Source organism: Vitis vinifera, chromosome 14 (assembly GCF_030704535.1).
Source record: "Vitis vinifera cultivar Pinot Noir 40024 chromosome 14, ASM3070453v1".
In the NCBI taxonomy this organism is placed as follows: Eukaryota; Viridiplantae; Streptophyta; class Magnoliopsida; order Vitales; family Vitaceae; genus Vitis; species Vitis vinifera.
Genome location: NC_081818.1, coordinates 26,272,766 through 26,289,265, shown reverse-complemented (window position 1 = coordinate 26,289,265; position 16,500 = coordinate 26,272,766). Strand labels below are relative to the sequence as shown.

General features: G+C 39.0%; 3 protein-coding genes across 3 annotated transcripts; 1 reads left to right on the top strand and 2 right to left on the bottom strand.

The window, feature by feature from the left end:
* Window positions 1-892: 892 nt before the first annotated feature.
* Window positions 893-3,363, bottom strand: LOC100262724 (transcription termination factor MTERF5, chloroplastic). The gene is made up of 4 exons (XM_010662486.3): window positions 3,028-3,363; window positions 2,759-2,808; window positions 2,422-2,640; window positions 893-2,335 (listed from the first exon to the last, which is right to left on the bottom strand). Exons 1-4 carry the CDS (start codon window positions 3,096-3,098, stop codon window positions 1,188-1,190), a joined length of 1,488 nt encoding a protein of 495 aa, XP_010660788.1. The 5' UTR covers window positions 3,099-3,363; the 3' UTR covers window positions 893-1,187.
* A 5-nt stretch (window positions 3,364-3,368) lies between these two features.
* Window positions 3,369-8,193, top strand: LOC100249298 (uncharacterized). The gene is made up of 8 exons (XM_002263413.5): window positions 3,369-3,837; window positions 5,008-5,151; window positions 5,234-5,349; window positions 6,451-6,542; window positions 6,773-6,794; window positions 6,899-6,967; window positions 7,687-7,755; window positions 7,841-8,193. Exons 1-8 carry the CDS (start codon window positions 3,654-3,656, stop codon window positions 7,919-7,921), a joined length of 777 nt encoding a protein of 258 aa, XP_002263449.1. The 5' UTR covers window positions 3,369-3,653; the 3' UTR covers window positions 7,922-8,193.
* Window positions 8,194-8,842: 649 nt separating this feature from the next.
* LOC100267874 (uncharacterized) lies at window positions 8,843-15,092 on the bottom strand. Its single transcript, XM_002270388.5, has 4 exons — window positions 14,606-15,092; window positions 11,845-12,120; window positions 11,068-11,205; window positions 8,843-10,563 (listed from the first exon to the last, which is right to left on the bottom strand). Exons 1-4 carry the CDS (start codon window positions 14,927-14,929, stop codon window positions 9,016-9,018), a joined length of 2,286 nt encoding a protein of 761 aa, XP_002270424.3. The 5' UTR covers window positions 14,930-15,092; the 3' UTR covers window positions 8,843-9,015.
* Window positions 15,093-16,500: the final 1,408 nt, after the last annotated feature.

Sequence of the window (16,500 nt, the reverse complement as noted above, 5' to 3'; positions counted from 1 at the left end):
TTTCTCACTCCCTTGCTTGTTCTAAAACTGGGAGTTCTCAGAAACAGGTCCACCCTGAAAAAAGACTTGACACATTTAATCGGATGAAACACCACCAAACAAGCAGTTGCAGATATGGCATGAGGCAAAGTACTTTATCCATGGCATCTTTTGCCTTCCCAGTCCATTTGAGCAGGGTTGACAACTTGTGTTGATCGATTGTATTCATGTCAATTCAGATCAAATACGTATTATCCAAACTAACCCAAAAACAGCTTATTTATTAAATGGATTAGGATGGTTCATATGCATTTGACATAAACACAATTATACATAACTCAAACCTGCAAAACACATAATGGATTCGAGTCGTATTAGCGAATCATATCAAACTTTGTCACCCCTAATTTCGGGGAAATGATAACCGGATTGGTAATATAAATGCATGTACCTAGAGCATGTTTGGTCTCCCCAAATCAATCAATGGAAATAGGAATTAACACAAATGCATGTCACTAGAGCAATGCATGGAGAGAAGGATCAAGAAAAATCTGGGCAGCACACTAGTAGCAGCAGTCTAATGCTAGAGAATCTACAATTAGCAAATATCTTGGGAGTGCTTCGACCTGGAAGCAGGAGTTTAAGCAGTAAAATTGTGTTTTCCCTAGAATTAGGAGGCACAAATCCGTTCCTGGAGATGGCCTCATCGCATAGGAAGTCAACATGAGCCGAATGAGTACCACAAAAACATATCACAAAAATGCAAGTAAACTCATTTCAAATGCTATGAAAAACATAATACACATTTCAAAATTACAACAAGAAACTATAAGGAATCATTTCTCTCCCATGTGGTTTCCAATGCTCATGATGCAGAAAGAAAATCTCTCCACCAACACATTGAAGGTTAGTCTGGAAAAACTATGAAATGCCTGTAAATTACTAATGCAGAAGAATTTGTATACATTTCCTACTTAGAAACATACATCAGGTCTAACTCCATCAAATAGACATTAGCCTGGTGAAGAATTTGTATAAACCTTCTAGTTCTTAGAAATATTACATCAAATACAGCTGTGTTAAATACGTGAATATTTGTATTTACCTGGCAAAAGTAATATTACAAGGTACCTGGGAATTGGGTATCCTAACCCCTACTCATTGTTCCATGTTCAGAGGAAAAATGTTTCGATAATCCTTTTTAGAGCTCAAGACTTGCCATCATGCATTTTCTTCATTTTCCTTTTCAAAGCCTTGTCAAACTCACTTTCTGAAAGAGATAACACCTGGTTCAGCAGCAACCTGACTCCACTCTCCCTTACAGTTGCATACCTCGGTTTAATCCTCTCTTCCAAACTGTAACCAAAATACTGGGGGAATTTAACTAGCTCTGTTCTTGGATAATCCATGGTCAAAAAGAACTCCCACTTTGGTCCCAAGCTATCTGCCAAGCTGAACGTATAAAGGGGTCCATATCTTGAAATCATGGTACTAACTTCCTCAATACTGAATCCCTTTTCCAAGAAAAATTCTGTAATGGGCTTTAAATTGGCCTCAATACTTAGACCAAAAGTTGGTGGAGAACGGTGGAGAAGAATGGCAACATCAACCCCTAATGAACGGAAGTACTCAGCCGTGGGCCGTAGTTTATCCTCCACACTGTAACTTATAATGTTTGGGCACCGTGTTAAAACCTTGCCTATGCTCTCTGCCGAGAGACCCATTTCCTCGAGGAAATCTACAGTTGCCTTCACCTTCTGCCTGCTGTAAGTAAGAAATCCTGGAAACCGATGTATCACTTTTGCCCACTGTTTCTTGTCCACACCCAAGTTCTCTAAAAATGCCATGGTGGGTATTATGTTTTCAGATAAACTGACCCCACACAATTGAGGCCTTTTGTAGAGGATCATGGGAATGCCTGATTTTGGTACCCCAAGATCCAGGAGAAACTGAACCACTGGCATGATTTTACCTTCTAGGCTGTAGTAGGGAAAAGCCGGGAACCTGCGGGTCATTGCCTTAATCTGATCCAGTTCCAATCCAAGCTCTAAGAGGTAGAGAATATTTGGTGGGAGCTCTCCTGAAGGGCCTACTTCACTCACTCGAGCCATGGCTTTTATCTTCTTGGAGTCTAGTTTTGGATTGGATGAAGAAGAAGAGGACGATGAAGACAACGAAGAAGAAGAGGATGAGGACGACAACGAAGAAGAAGAAACTGGCGCTACTGGTATCTCTTTATCAGGTTGATTTGGGAAGTTTTCTACAGCATCCACCAAAATATCTCCATGCTCCTCAAAAAGGGTCTCAAGGTATGGAATTAGAGCATCCCTGATCTCAAGTGTTGTAAGCTCTCGTCCTACAATGTCAATATGAAATTGATAAAAATTCGAATTGAAGATACTATTATAATCACGGGAAAGTGTAATGCCTTTGAAATCTAACCTACTAGGTATCGAGATTTATGAACAGAATGAAGCCGAGAGACAAGGTGGTCGATGAAAAGTTCAGACTTGTTGATGGTTCTAGCAGCAACTGCATTGCTCAAGCCTTGTTTTTTCAAGAACAGGCTCAACACAGCCTTGGCTTCTTCTTTTTCTGCTGCTAACAGGCTTGGAGGCACCACTCTTAAGCTGATTGACGACCCATCTACCCCAGATTCAGCTGTTTCATTTGCATCAAACAAATGTGACCCACAAACTCAAACTCAAGCACAAAGCTAATGACTGAGAAAGCAAAAAAAATAAAAATAAATATATATACATAAAAAATCCCAGCTTACCAAATTTGGCTTGGCAAAAGGACACTTTCCCGGGAAAATAAGCTCGATTCCTGAGGAAAACCAAATAAAATGAAACTTCTAAGCCATATTAGGCCTTCTCATTTCCCCCAAAAGGAGCGCTAAAATTCAGAAGTCGATTGCATATTGAGCCCCACAAACCCACAAAAAATAATCATTGAAAAGCAACACTACTCAAATCATTACAGGAAAATAAACAAATTTAGCTGGAAAAACAAACAGAAGCCAAGAGATAGATTGTAGATACGTACCTTGGTATGGAAAAGGGTCCTCTTGAGAGAGAGGGGAGCTCCGATGATCTGATACCAGAGTAAGCTCGCATTTCGGCAAGACTGAGTGTTGAAGCAGAAGCAGAGGCAATGAGGAGAGAATTGGGATTTGGGTTTTAGGGGATTTGAGAGGGTTCTCTGGATATGGCCTTGCAAAATATCATCCGCTCAGAGGGTGTGGCCAGGCAAGTGAAGGTACTGCCGAGAGAGCGAGAGCGCGTCGTTTTGTGTCTTTTCACTTGTAAAACGATGCCGTTTCACCTGCCTTCTGAGTTTCGTTGGAGGATAATTTGTCTTAAAACCTTAGATAGGGGTGGAAACGCAGCGCCCCATTAATCCAAAGGCTGTTAAATCCCTCATGGCCTGTAATGGGTCTTTTCGTCATTTCCAGGTAAAATACAAAGGCTACTGCCAGATCATTTTTTCTTTCTTCCACGGCATCGCGGAGACACTGGCCAATCAGATGAGTAAATAGGTGTGGAAACAACAACATAGACCCAACATTTCCCCAGACAAGTACCAAAACCCTTTTAAGAAAAAAACCTAAAACCCTAGCACTCTACCCCATCTGCTGAAGAATTAAAGGAAGAAGAAGATGAAACCCTAGCATGGCGATCTCTGTGAGACGTGCATTTTCGTATAGAAGCATTCTTCTTCTCCATTGTCGTCACCTCTCTCATATTATCCACTCTCCCAATCTCACGGGATCACCCTCTCTAAACCCTTCCGCTTCCTCCGCACTCGATTTTCTCAGAGAAAGCCGCCGAGGTTTCGCCAAAGGAAGGAAGTCAAGTACACCTCTCTCTCTCTCTCTCTCAAGTAGCGTGTTCTTTAGTTTGCAACCTGGCTGATCATATTTGCTTGGATCTTTTGATCTTGACATTTATGGATTTTACCGAATCATTAACTATATCCTGATTGAAATCCCAAACTATTAAATATGCTTTTTTTTTTCTTTTTTTTTTTCTGAATCACTTTTCAGTTAGATTCAGGCTTCAGGAAATCCTAGCATTTTAGTAGTATGAGCTTAGTTATATTGAAACAGCGTTACAACAGTGGTCAGCTTTTGTGATGGATTCACATTCCTCACTTTGGGTTTACAGTTATAGGTCTACCTTTTAGTTGTACTAAAAGCTTATGATTGGGTTTCAGATGGCTTGGCATAGCCTTCAGTCTGTTTGCACAATGATAAAAACCAATTGTATGAGAAATTTTTAGAATTGAATAAGATTCAGTTATAGAACTTGATTTCATCTAGAAGTATGGCCATCACTGCTGTGTAATCCATGTAGAATGTTTCAAAGAGGCAGGGGTTTGAATTGAATTCCAATCCTTGTTGCTGTTAGTTTTCGCTTTGACGATTTTTGGTTTTGTAGTTTGCATATGTTTGCGTGACATGGGTGTGTTTAGTTACTTTGGTATGTGGGAATTGGAACAGAATACTATTGGTATGAAGGTGAATCATAATATACCATGTAGAAAGAGGAATCAATCCTAATGAGAGTGGGATTTGATTTCAATATTAACGATTTTTTTATTCTCATTCCCAGTATAAAATACAATCCAAACACATTAATGAATGAGAATGGAATTGAATTTCGTTTCCCATTTTCTATTCCAACGTTTCCAATGTGACTAGTCTTAGAAACATTATTTAGTAGTTATATGAATATCTAAGCATTTTATGAAATCAGGGGTGTGGCATGCATAACATGATATAATCATATTGAATGCATGCTCTGAGTAAAAAAATATTAAATGCATGCGTATTTCTATGAGATGCACATGTCTTTATTTCTTTGGATGTGCTTCTCGTTAATTGCACTATCTTTATGGAGAAATCACAAAATGCTTCCATGTCTATCACATTTTAATGATAGCATGACATTTTGTTCAACTACAATCACCATGGATTATGCTATTGATGTTTGAATCTAACTTTATTTTGTTCACATCTTTTAGAGGATAGTGATGCTGGGAATACAGTTGAAGTTGTGCCAGATATTGGGCCAGCTGTTAAGGAAAATGCTATGTCACAGATGGACGCAGCAGTAGTTGCATTGTCGCGAGAACTAAGTAAATTACGAACAGGAAGGGCATCTGCAGGTACACTTCTGTGTTCCATTTGTCTTTAGAGTTTCCTTTTAATGGTCCAACTTGTTGACGTGGTCATACATTTTGTAAACAGGGATGCTTGACCACATTATTGTAGAAACAGGTGGTGTGAAGATGCCCTTGAGTCGGTTAGCTGTTGTTTCAGTGCTAGATCCAAAAACCCTATCAGTAACTCCTTATGATCTAGATGTAATGAACTATAACTTGTCTAACAATTTTGATTTCATTTTTTTTATACTTAGATACATATTTCCTCTCATTGCCTTGTCCTCAATTCAAATGCTCAGACTGAACATATTTCCAAAAGTTTTTATATTTTCTTTTTTTTTTTCCTTAGATCAATAGGAGGGTTTACATTAAGGGAACAAAAATGCAATTGGAAATTAACACAACTGTATCACACTTTTTAATGCATGCTTCTTTACTTTCTCAGACTTGAAATTTTAAGTAAATTAACCACAAGGCTTGGGGGAGTGGTTTTTGGAGAATCAGGTAGTTGTTGCTTGTTTTTCTGGGCAGTTTGTCTTCCCTGGTCAGCTAGCCGAACATGAACTTGATTATGTCATTTGGGAGCCCTCCACTCCTATGATACCCAGGGCATTGTCTTTGTTTTGGGTTGTGGTTTGGTGTTGTTTTTTTTCTTTCATCTGCTTTTTGGTGTTCTTTGTATACTCCATGTGTACCTGGTGCACCTTTTCTTGCGCTTTTAATTTGCTTATTTACCTGTCAATATATATATATATATATGCATATTTATGACAGGGTGCTGATTTACCTAGTACACAGGTTGCTTATATGGATCACCCCAAGTTCCCAACAAGGCCAAAGAAAAGGGAAAAGGAAAGAACCAAAACAAACATAAGACCGTCAGAAGGGACTTAGGCTACTCCAACCTATGAATGAAATCTAGAGAAGACAAACTTCCATCCCTAACATTGTCCTTCCAACTAGAGAATAAAGATGTTTCAACTTAAACTCCAAAAGGTCCAGGCTTCAAAGATTTTCTATGATTCTGATCCTTTCTCCAAAATAGTTTCAAAAGCCTACTTTTTCACACTTTACTCCTATAAAAAATTAGTATGAGTTGCTCCAGTATAATCCACTCTGCAGAAAACAAGCTCTTGAATATTTTTGTCACAACATGCTAATGAGTAATTGCTTTAATTTGCCTTCTCTAAGGTTCTCTTAATGCATGCCCTCTTTTATGCCTATCAAACAAAAAAAGAATTTGCTTTAATTTATCCCAATTTTAGAAAGTCTTGCTGTTTAAAGTTCTACTCTTTGTGTCAGGCTCTGAAACAATTAGAGAATGCTATTGTTTCATCTCCATTGGGTTTAAATCCTAAAGCAGATGGTGAACGACTGATTGCAGTTATCCCACCGTAAGTATTCATTCCATTCAAAGTCATTTGTCTCTTTAAGTCTTTTCCAAATGAAGTCTATTTGCTGCTTTTGGGTACAAGTTCATATGGTTTTTTTTTTTAAAAAAAAAAATTAAATGCTGGCATTGCACTATTTTCCAAATCATAGTTGACCTGCTCATGCATGAGTAGTTCAAAGGATTTGATGAGTTTTTTGATTGATTTGATTTTGCTTGCTTTGTGGTGATCAGATTAACCAAAGAGCACATTCAGGTGAATTTATGGTTTATCTTCCCCTTCATTTCTTCCATTCCCTTAAGACTTTTGGGATTCTGTTGTGAATGCTGCTTTATGCTATCATGTGACTTCTGTAACAGGCTATGTGCAAGGTTGTTGCCAAATCTTGTGAAGATGTCAAACAAAGTATAAGAAGGGCTCGCCAGAAGGTATTTATGTAACCCAAATTATTATTCTATTGCAAAGTATAGCTAAAGATTTTAATTAATACTCATCAAAATTTAACTTTCTAAAAAAGAAAAAAAAATTCCAAGATTTAGAGTCATAAAAGGACAAAACCTTTTAAAATGACTTTTTGAATGGATTATGGATATAATATGTGGACCATAATATGCAGCATGGTCGGTAGTTGAGTTTCATTTCTTGCTACTCGTTCAGGATTTAGGCTTGTTAACCCTTTTGATTGTTTGTAACAACCTTACCAACAACTTTCACTGAGCCATTTGTGTTGCTTGGCCATGCAATTCTCTCGTCAGTTCTTGTTCACCATAAGCTTCCATTACAAGTTTGATATCAGATGCTATGACTTGGTATGAGAAACCATATATTTTGTTTTCACTCATAAAAAATCCAGATTATTCAAATTTAGTTGATTTCATTTAAACTTGGCTTATTAAGGAGTTGCTGCTCAAAGTTAGCACCATTTAAAGGTTCTAATGTGGTTAAGTAACCTTATGACTTGTAGATTTATTATAACATAGCTGCTCATAACAAACCAATTGCGCCATGAGCATGAATGTCTTAAATTTTGTTAATTCACAAACTTGATTGTGTCAAACGGGGAGAAGCAGAAAAGTGGGGTTTCATGATTACATATGAACCATGCGTTTGTTGTCATGCTCCTTTATGAAAATGTTGGCTTGTACAGGCATTGGATATGATAAAGAAAGCAGGTTCAAGTTTACCCAAAGATGTTGCTAAAAGATTGGAGAAAGAAGTGAGTACCTAAGTTTTAACTGCTAAAAGTTTGAATTGCATGGTTTTAACCATTTCATGTTATCTCATGTGGTTTCTTTCCTCAGGTTGATGAGTTAACTAAGAAATTTGTTAAGTCAGCGGAGGATATGTGCAAGGCAAAGGAGAAGGAGATTGCTGAAGGCTAAATAACAGTCAGTATTTATCGATTTCTTGTGCAATGTAACCAACCTTTATGAAACCAGTCTTTTTGATAGATTTACACACAAGTTCAATAAATTTTTAGATGGATCAGTATCTGCACTGGAGCCAAAGATTAAACATGAGCAAAAAATGATCCATTGATTTTTGAAGCCGAAGAGAGTTTGTACTGAAATCATGTGGAATGTTATTTTTGCTGGATTTTATTTTTCATCATAACCTTTAACATGAAATCCCTTCATGTTGGGTAATTCATTCACGGTTTGGCATAATTTGTTGTCTTTCTAGGGTATTAAATTGTGTGCGAGCAATTTCAAGTCCGGTACCTATAAAATAAGAAATGATTTCCATTCCAATCTTTTGCACTAATATTTTTTTTTAGCTTTTATAAGATATAAGAGATAAGGTTCGATGTTTTTCTCTATCCTATTTCCTATAGGTAGACATTGGGTCATCTATATTCTGTGCCTATTCATTTTCTAACAAATGGAGACATAGGAACAAAAGACAAGGACTTTCCTTCACAAGGTCTGGTCCGGCCTTGGAATTCACTGTAATCAAATCCATAGTACACCCCTCTGGACTCCTACGATTGGTAAGTCACGGATTATTCAGAATGAATCAGTTAAACATTTTATTATGGTGTCTGGTCTCGACTTGTGTCATATTTATGGGCGTTTGGCTCTTGGAATCGCATCACAACTCCTGAACCCTGAATGCCTGATCACAAAAAAGAGGCCATGGCTAAAGGGCCACAAGTCAATAAGAGATGGGACAACCGATCTAGATAAGTATGATGAAGAGAAAGGTGGGCATTTTTGGTTTTGTTGTTGCTCATACCCTGGTTAGGTCTCCAACAGTGAACGATCGTGAGTAATTCCTTCATTTCCTTGTAGTACCTTGGGAGCTTCAAAGCAATCAAGCAGCTAGGACTTTCCATTTAGATGAGAATGAGAATATGCATATACAGCTACAGGGATCAAAATCTTTACAATGACTAAGAAAAATTCAAAATACTTCGAGATGAAGTACTCCTCCAAACATCATCTATACACACTATCTAGAAGCAAATCCTCATCATTCACGCCTCCCATTGCTTGCCAAAAATTGCCTCCCTTGTGATCAGCTTTATCCCCCTCACCCAAAGCTCAGCCTTTTCCAACCCACCCTCACACACAAAATGCACCTCCTTGTTCTTTGTAGTCACTACCCGGAACAGTCCAGGTTCATCAGCACCACCCTGTCTCTGCCTATTCTTCTGAAAGGCTGAACTAGGCCCCATCTCAGCCTCTCTGCATATCACATTTCTACGGCTCGACTTCCCCCATCGCAAAACCCCCAGAGCCCCCATCATTTTCATCTCTTTGCCATGCGGGGTTCCTTTGCCACCCTTTGTGTGCTTCAGCACCCAGTCACCACCCAGCACCAGCTTGCGGGCAAGTTGATCCAGTATCACGCATTCTGCATCATTTTTCATGCCATTCTTCCTTGCAAGTGAGAGTGCGGTTTCACCTCTAGCATTCTTAACTTCAGTGTTAGCTCCACATGAGATTAAGAGCTCACACATACTACCATGGCCTTCCCTTGCTGCTAGCATGAGTGGCGTGTAGCCATCCCCATCAGGGACATTTACATCATAACCCCTGCTTGTCAATAATCTAACTGCATCCAGATCTCCACGCCGGGCTGCACAGTGTAGGGCATAGAACCCTCCAGCATTATGATTCCCCTTTTCAAGGGTAAATTCAAGCATTACCTTCTCAAATAGGTCATGATTCTGGTTCAATTCTGATAGGGTAATTGCAGTCTCACCATATTTGTTGGATAGCTTTACATCAGCTCCCGCAAAAACAAGCAACCGGAAGGCTTCAACATGACCCTCGATTGCAGTAACCATTACTGCTGACAGACCGTTATCGTCTTGATAATCAAGTTCAATTTCTGGCTGTCCAATAAGTGTTTTCAGGGCATAAATATCACCCACTCGAGCTACAAACATCAGAGGGGAGAAAACCTGGAAACTGCTTGATCTGGGAACTTTTCTAGCCCTGATAGCATCTAGCACAGCTTGTTGGAACCCGAGTGTCCACCTGTTTGAAACAGCAATTGAACTGGCAGACTGACCAGTGATATTGACCAAGCCAAAATCAGCCCCAGCCATGGCCAGTACTCTGAGGCAATCTTCCTGCTTATATTTTGCACAGATCATCAGAGCTGTTTCACCAGAATCTGTTTTTGAGTTTAAATCACAGCCGAAGTCAATTAGAGACTGAAGAACTGTTGCTAGTCCAAGACGAGCAGCCATGTGTATTGGTCGAAATTCAGTTTTCCCAGTTGTTTTAACAGGAGATTCTACATGGGCACCACAGTTCAAAAGCACATTGATGGCTCCAGTATTGCCACAGAGGATGGCATGGTGGAGAAGGGTCCTGCCAAAGTGAAGGGTGTTGGGGGATAGGTGTTGGAGGAGCATCCGCAAGATAGCACCACTAACTTCAAAATACTCCACAGCACACCAGGTGATGGTGTAGGGTTCTGCCAGCCCTGCACCCACACGGAATTCTTCACCAGAAGCCATGTCCCATGACCATGCTCCCAGCCTCACTTTGATGTCTGTTCTGGCACCAGCCTGTTCTTCCATTTTGGAAGAAAAACCAAATGAGAAATTTCCTTGTCAGTGTTGATGTCGTTTCCTAATCTCAGGTTGAAAATGATCATATCATATAGTAGGAAGATAAACTATGTCTGTTGAGATTTTCATGCAGCTTAAGGAATCTTCACCATTGGATTGTCATCCAAAGGTGCAGATCCAGCTGTTCACAGCTGTTAAACCAACATCATGGAGGGGAAACAACCCTTTGATGTGATTCAGACGGAGCTGCAAGTATCTTCCTTTGATATCTTTCCTACAACTACCAAATCCTTGTTTTGCAGAATTGTACTCTGCAACTGCTGTATCTTTAAATTGGAATGGAAGAACTACCATTTCAAAGATACAATCCACATAAAAAATATCTTCAGAGAATCAAGGAAAATTAATTGCAACAAATCAGCCCCCACAAACTTATATACCTTCCCAATCCTTCCCAAAAAAAGAAATATATATACAGAAAAATAGGATAAAAAAGGTAACCTGTAGCAGCAGACGGACAACAGAGACCTGCCTACTGACAACAGCAGCAACAAGTGCAGTACAGTCAAGATTTGTGTGAAGAGAAGGCTTCGATGACTGAAGCAGCACTCGATCAGTTGCATTTGCATCCACACCACACTGCCATCAAACAAGGCCAGATAAAGATGACTTACAGAAGAAATTCATCATAGAGATTGACAGGGTACCTAGGAATACTTGCAATTAAATACATAACAGAAGCAAAAACTAATTCACAAGCAAAGAGGTCTAATCATTATTTTAACAGAAAAGCAATAGGTGACAAGCAAAGAGGTCTAACCATCATTTTAACAGAGAAGCAATAGGTGATTCGTGATTTATATTTCTCATATATTTGGGAAAATGACAGTAAGCATCAAAGTTGCAAAAGGCCAAAGTTGTTAAATCAACCTAATCAGAGTGTTAATACCCAACTAACCAAGAGATCTAAAGAAGCCAAGGTTGTTAATCAGCCTCTCATCAGAGTGTCAACCACCTGACTAATCAAGAGATCCCAAGACTTATGACGGTCAATAATAACACAAAAGCAGAGAAGCTACAGGTAGAGTTCATCATCCTCAAAAGGTGAGAAACAAAACAAACTTGTTGAATGACAAGAAGAGTGGCTTGTGTGGACCAATGGTAACAGTAATCTAATACTTATAAAGCTCAGTTTCATTTCACTAAGATTGTCTATTCTCTGAAATGTAAAATTTGCTGCAGGTCAGCCCATAAAAGGCGATGAATGTGATGTTTTACCTTCATAAGAGTGTCCACCACATCCACAAACCCTCTGCAGCATGCAGTGACAAGAGCATGCACCGCAATATGGGGCCGAATCAAATCAGAGGCCATGAGTAGCTCTGCCAATCTTGCTCGTCCATGACAGCTTGCCTCCAACAGAGCCTCCTCACAAGCTGGCTGAGATGCCCCAGCTTTAAGCAAGATTTCCAAAATCTCAAGGTGGCCCTCCCTTACTGCTGCTGTTGTCGCGAAGCCCCTGAAGAGTTTCTGGTTCACATCAGCTCCAATGCTCTGTCATTTACAAAATGCCAACCCTAAGTAAATTGCAATTATACGGTGAAAAGACTCAACCAGATGTCACAATACTCTTTAGCTTGTTCTGTCCTTAACTTTTTTTTTTCTTTTTTTTTTCCTTTTTCCCTTCTTTTTTTTTTTTGTTCTTTTTGTCTTGTTCTTTCTTGCTAAAATCTTAATTGATGTTAGAAAGAAGACATAAAAGTTAGAACCATAGAGAGTATCTTGAATTCTTTGTCAGAGTACAGAAGGTCATGGCCACACAAAGACAAAAAAGGGAACAAAAATGATGTGACAGACAATGGGGCATGGAATTTTCATCAAGCAGTCCATGGTAGGTCATTAATAAGTGAAAGGGGGATGCATCATGTCCATGTACTGTTTTGTACTCCTTCAGCCTCAGGGTCAATGATGAGAGACAACACAAAATGGGCTTTGCCAACCCAAATATAATTATTGAAAAAAACAATCTTATCTTATAGATACATTTTCTTTCATTATAAACTATCAAATTTTGGTTCCACAAGGCAGAAAATAAAAATAAATGAATAGTTCTTCCATCACCAATGCCCAACAAGATCAATCAATATACATTATGCCAATCTACTTTGATAAAGTAATTTCACATTATTACAATTTTCTGGCACAGATATTAGAATTACAACTTGATTTGACTATTAACTGTAAATATGGATAAGCAAACTGTGGGAAAGGACGAAATGTAACTGTTGTATATGCACTCAGTATCTCAAATCATGCATTTCATTAATAACTTAAAAAAAAAAATCAATTATGTAAAAGGAACAACACATGATGTGCCAGAATACAGCCAAACTCAGCGGTGCAGGATGCATTGCACAACAATCTTAAGATATATTTTAATAAAAAGATTCTAACATGGAACAACCTATGAATGTCTTCTTCATGAATGATCCTCACATTTAAGTGGATAATTAGCATGCATAAGAATTTTGAGTGATCATTCAAAGTTCCTTGAAAGGGTTTCTCCAGTAACAAAACCAGAAGGGCAAGTATGTTCTCACTGTAGGTCAATTAACAAAACCCATGGAGGCAAGGGCATTCTCATGCAAAAATAAAAAGCAAGAACTCTTCTCAAAGCTGAAAGATTTGGGAATTCCTTGTAATCTATACCATGAAGAAAAAAAAAAGTGCTTAATGATGGAACCATAAGAATCCAAGTGGGGATCTTTAAGAAAAACCTTATTTCATCTACTCTACGTGACAAATGGTTTCATGATTGTGATTCCTCAATGCTGAAACCATACAATGGGCACTCAATATTATTAAAACTGAATCAGAGTCAAATAAAAAATACACCCAAAATCAATGCAGGTTTTCTACCAATACGAGCAGAATCTATTCTGAAGATCACGACTCACTTTCAAATCTATCTTTTAGAGATGAAAAATAAATAAATAAATATCAATTCCATTTTAATGGCCAAAGCTTTAAGGATTTATACATGAAATCATACAACGCCAAAGCAATAAAGACAATCGAACTACAAAGTTTAAGAAAACAAAAGGGATGAAGAACTTTAATTCAGAATAAAATACTCGGGGAACTTGAAATCTTAGCTTTTGGAAAAGTGCCAAATAGTTCTAAAGCAAAAGCAAAAACTGCTATCTACAGTTTATTAAAATATAATTGGTTCCAAAACATTCTGATTTAAGCAAATCACACTAATTAAGCAGAAAAGCATCAAATGTTTAGATTGCTTAAAAAACCAAATTTTATGCAATTCAAAAGGCAAAACCACTAAATTGATTAATTGCATATTTGTATATAGAGTTTAAGAAGTATGTAAAAGAAAAGAAACTTTGTTTAATTCACGAGAAAACTGAGGAAATGAAATGAAAAAAAAAAAAGGGGGTAGGATGGAAATTCTGATCTGCTACTGTATTTGGTTTTAACGTCCAAAAAAATCTAGCATTATCGTTTTAATTTCTTTCCTTTCTCTAACGTCTCCAAGCGTACAAGCGAAGGAAAAAATGGGCCTATAGAACACGGGTTCAACAGAGAAGAATCCTAAGAGCCAAGCCAGAGAAGGGAACAAAAAAGAACGCCGCCAAGTTCAAATCTCACTAGATCGCAAAAAGAAACTAGAAAAAAACAATTGAAACGCTTTTAGTTTCTTGCATCACGCGCTCAACGATTCAACTCTACTTGGTTGCTGAGCAAACGTATAAAAAAGGCAGAGCATAGCCAACGCTAAATCAGATTGAATAGTAAAATCGTCACGGTTTAGGACACAGAAAAACTGAAAAATGCACTCAACAGAGCCTAGACTCCCATTCGGCAAACTTCAAACTTGCATCTTCTATATTTAAGACTCCAGACCATTTTTTTCCTTCGTTTTCTCACCGACCATATGGAGGTCAAAGGGAAAAAACTTCAATCACGACTTCAACAACAATGATAAAATGAAGACCAAAATGAAACGAAAGATCAATCACGTTACCAGCAGTTTCCTCACGAGAGCCACATTTCCGGTATGAACAGCGAGGAACAATGCGGTGACTTCGGTTTTGAACTCCTCGTACTCCACCCGAACTTCACCAGCCGATTCATCGCGCAACAACACTTCTGTCCTTTTAGCCTTCAAGCACACAACACCGACGAAGTTGACGTCCACGAACGGATCGGCGATGCATTCCAATGCCGATTTTAGATCGCCAGAGTGCGAGGCTTCCAGAAGCCGCTGCGAGACCTCCGCTTCGCAGTCCACCGGAAACACCTGTTTTCCGGTCAGAAATCCACCGCCGGAGTGACCGAAGACCGTCATTTTCCGGCGAAGAGTGTGGAATGGAGGCCAAGCTTCGGTAGTATCAGAGCGAGGTGCAAAGCTCGGGTGTGAGAGGTCGCATGAGCTCCCTCTCCAGGCCTGTTTCTTTCTCTCTCTACAATCTCGGGACTCGAGAATAGAAAACTTGAAAGAAGTGAGCGCCAGGGACAAAGAGAGGGAAGAGTGGAGAGCATTTATTGACATGGTTTAACTTTTAACCGCGGTTAATTGATATTTTAACTATGGTGCGGTTAATATTTTTTCCTATTATTTCTTTTTATCTTATTATAGAAGTGGTAAGCCAATGGGCCCCTTTATTTGGTGAGTGGATAAACGGCCATATCGGCTCGGCTTTGGACTGGTGGATGGTCGGCTTCGTTTCCAAATCTTGACCGTCCATGCCCCACTACTGTTTAGTGGTCAACCGAGGATGATTTTTTTTTTAATATTTGTGAAAATTTTAATATTTAAATTATTAACTTAAAATTTAATATTTAATATTTAAAAATTTAATATCATTTAATAATGCCAAGTTCATAGTCGCTGATCCTCTACCTGCCCCAGAAGCCCATAAATTTGTGGCAGTTGATGCTTTGTTTCTGCTTTATTTTTGCTCCATAAACTGCAAAAGAGAAAGGGGAGTCCATAGTCAATACAGTACTTGAGAAGCATCCGATTCTACTGAAGACTGTCCTGATCCTTGGTATCAGTCCTTTTGACCGCCATTACTCATCTTCCTCACCACTCCATCAATTTTATAAGATCTAAGCTTAAGCTTTTCCATGGCATTAGAAGAAATGAGAGCTCAGCCGGCACCGCCCGCTCGATGACCCAGTGGTCGGACAATGGGCCGTACGATCCATGGACCATGGGAACTGAGGCCAGGTGGCAACAGGGCTATCGGTCTAATTAATTAATAATTAATAACCCCTCCTTAAAAAGTTCAGGAGACCGAGGAGAGGGGATAATCTGACAGCCGGGGGCCCCAATGGGTTAACTCTGATCAGGAGCCTCCACGTCACCATCAAAGGACGGAGAAAATCTCCTTGGGAGGGTGGACCGTGGAGTGCAGTTAATTAAGTTGGCGTTTGGTTTAAAGACACAGAGATGGTTCCAACTCCCACGACGAAATCCTTGAGATTGAGAAACGAGAAGCAGAGGAAACAGTAAAGGAAGATGCAAATCGCAAAGCCCCTCGGTGAGTGTAGCCAATGGTCAGGTCTGGTCTGGTCTGGTCTGGTCTGGTCAGGTAGCGTGCTGGCAGGCTTTGCTTCTACACGACCATCTGTTAGCTCCTCCACCATTGACCATCACATGCCCTAAGAAACTGCTTCATGGGAGGATGGTGTGTTATTTTCCCATACTAAAAAAAATTCAAGCCCCATGCAAAAGTTAGTTGTGGCCAATATCCAAGATTGTAGACATGCCAAAAGATTAGTTGTAATGTCGTGTGGAGTTTTTGCAAAGTTTTCTAGAAAAATTGTACAGGATGTTTACTCATACCCTCCAAACAAATTTCTCCAATATTTTATAAATAAAATTCATATAAATTTATTTTCCTCCCATAAAAT

What these genes read in the sequence shown, in the direction of transcription:
- LOC100262724 (XM_010662486.3), bottom strand. Translation starts at nt 3,098, where the DNA reads ATGCGAGCTTACTCTGGTATCAGATCATCGGAGCTCCCCTCTCTCTCA. An exon ending in CTTTTGCCAAGCCAAATTTG is followed by an intron (nt 2,641 to 2,758) that starts GTAAGCTGGGAT and finishes CAAATGAAACAG; the next exon opens with CTGAATCTGGGGTAGATGGG. An exon ending in TAAATCTCGATACCTAGTAG is followed by an intron (nt 2,336 to 2,421) that starts GTTAGATTTCAA and finishes TTGACATTGTAG; the next exon opens with GACGAGAGCTTACAACACTT.
- LOC100249298 (XM_002263413.5), top strand. Translation starts at nt 3,654, where the DNA reads ATGGCGATCTCTGTGAGACGTGCATTTTCGTATAGAAGCATTCTTCTT. An exon ending in AACAGGAAGGGCATCTGCAG is followed by an intron (nt 5,152 to 5,233) that starts GTACACTTCTGT and finishes TTTTGTAAACAG; the next exon opens with GGATGCTTGACCACATTATT. An exon ending in CTGATTGCAGTTATCCCACC is followed by an intron (nt 6,543 to 6,772) that starts GTAAGTATTCAT and finishes TGTGGTGATCAG; the next exon opens with ATTAACCAAAGAGCACATTC.
- LOC100267874 (XM_002270388.5), bottom strand. Translation starts at nt 14,929, where the DNA reads ATGACGGTCTTCGGTCACTCCGGCGGTGGATTTCTGACCGGAAAACAG. An exon ending in TGGTGGACACTCTTATGAAG is followed by an intron (nt 11,206 to 11,844) that starts GTAAAACATCAC and finishes GTTTGATGGCAG; the next exon opens with TGTGGTGTGGATGCAAATGC. An exon ending in TTGTCCGTCTGCTGCTACAG is followed by an intron (nt 10,564 to 11,067) that starts GTTACCTTTTTT and finishes ATGGAAGAACAG; the next exon opens with GCTGGTGCCAGAACAGACAT.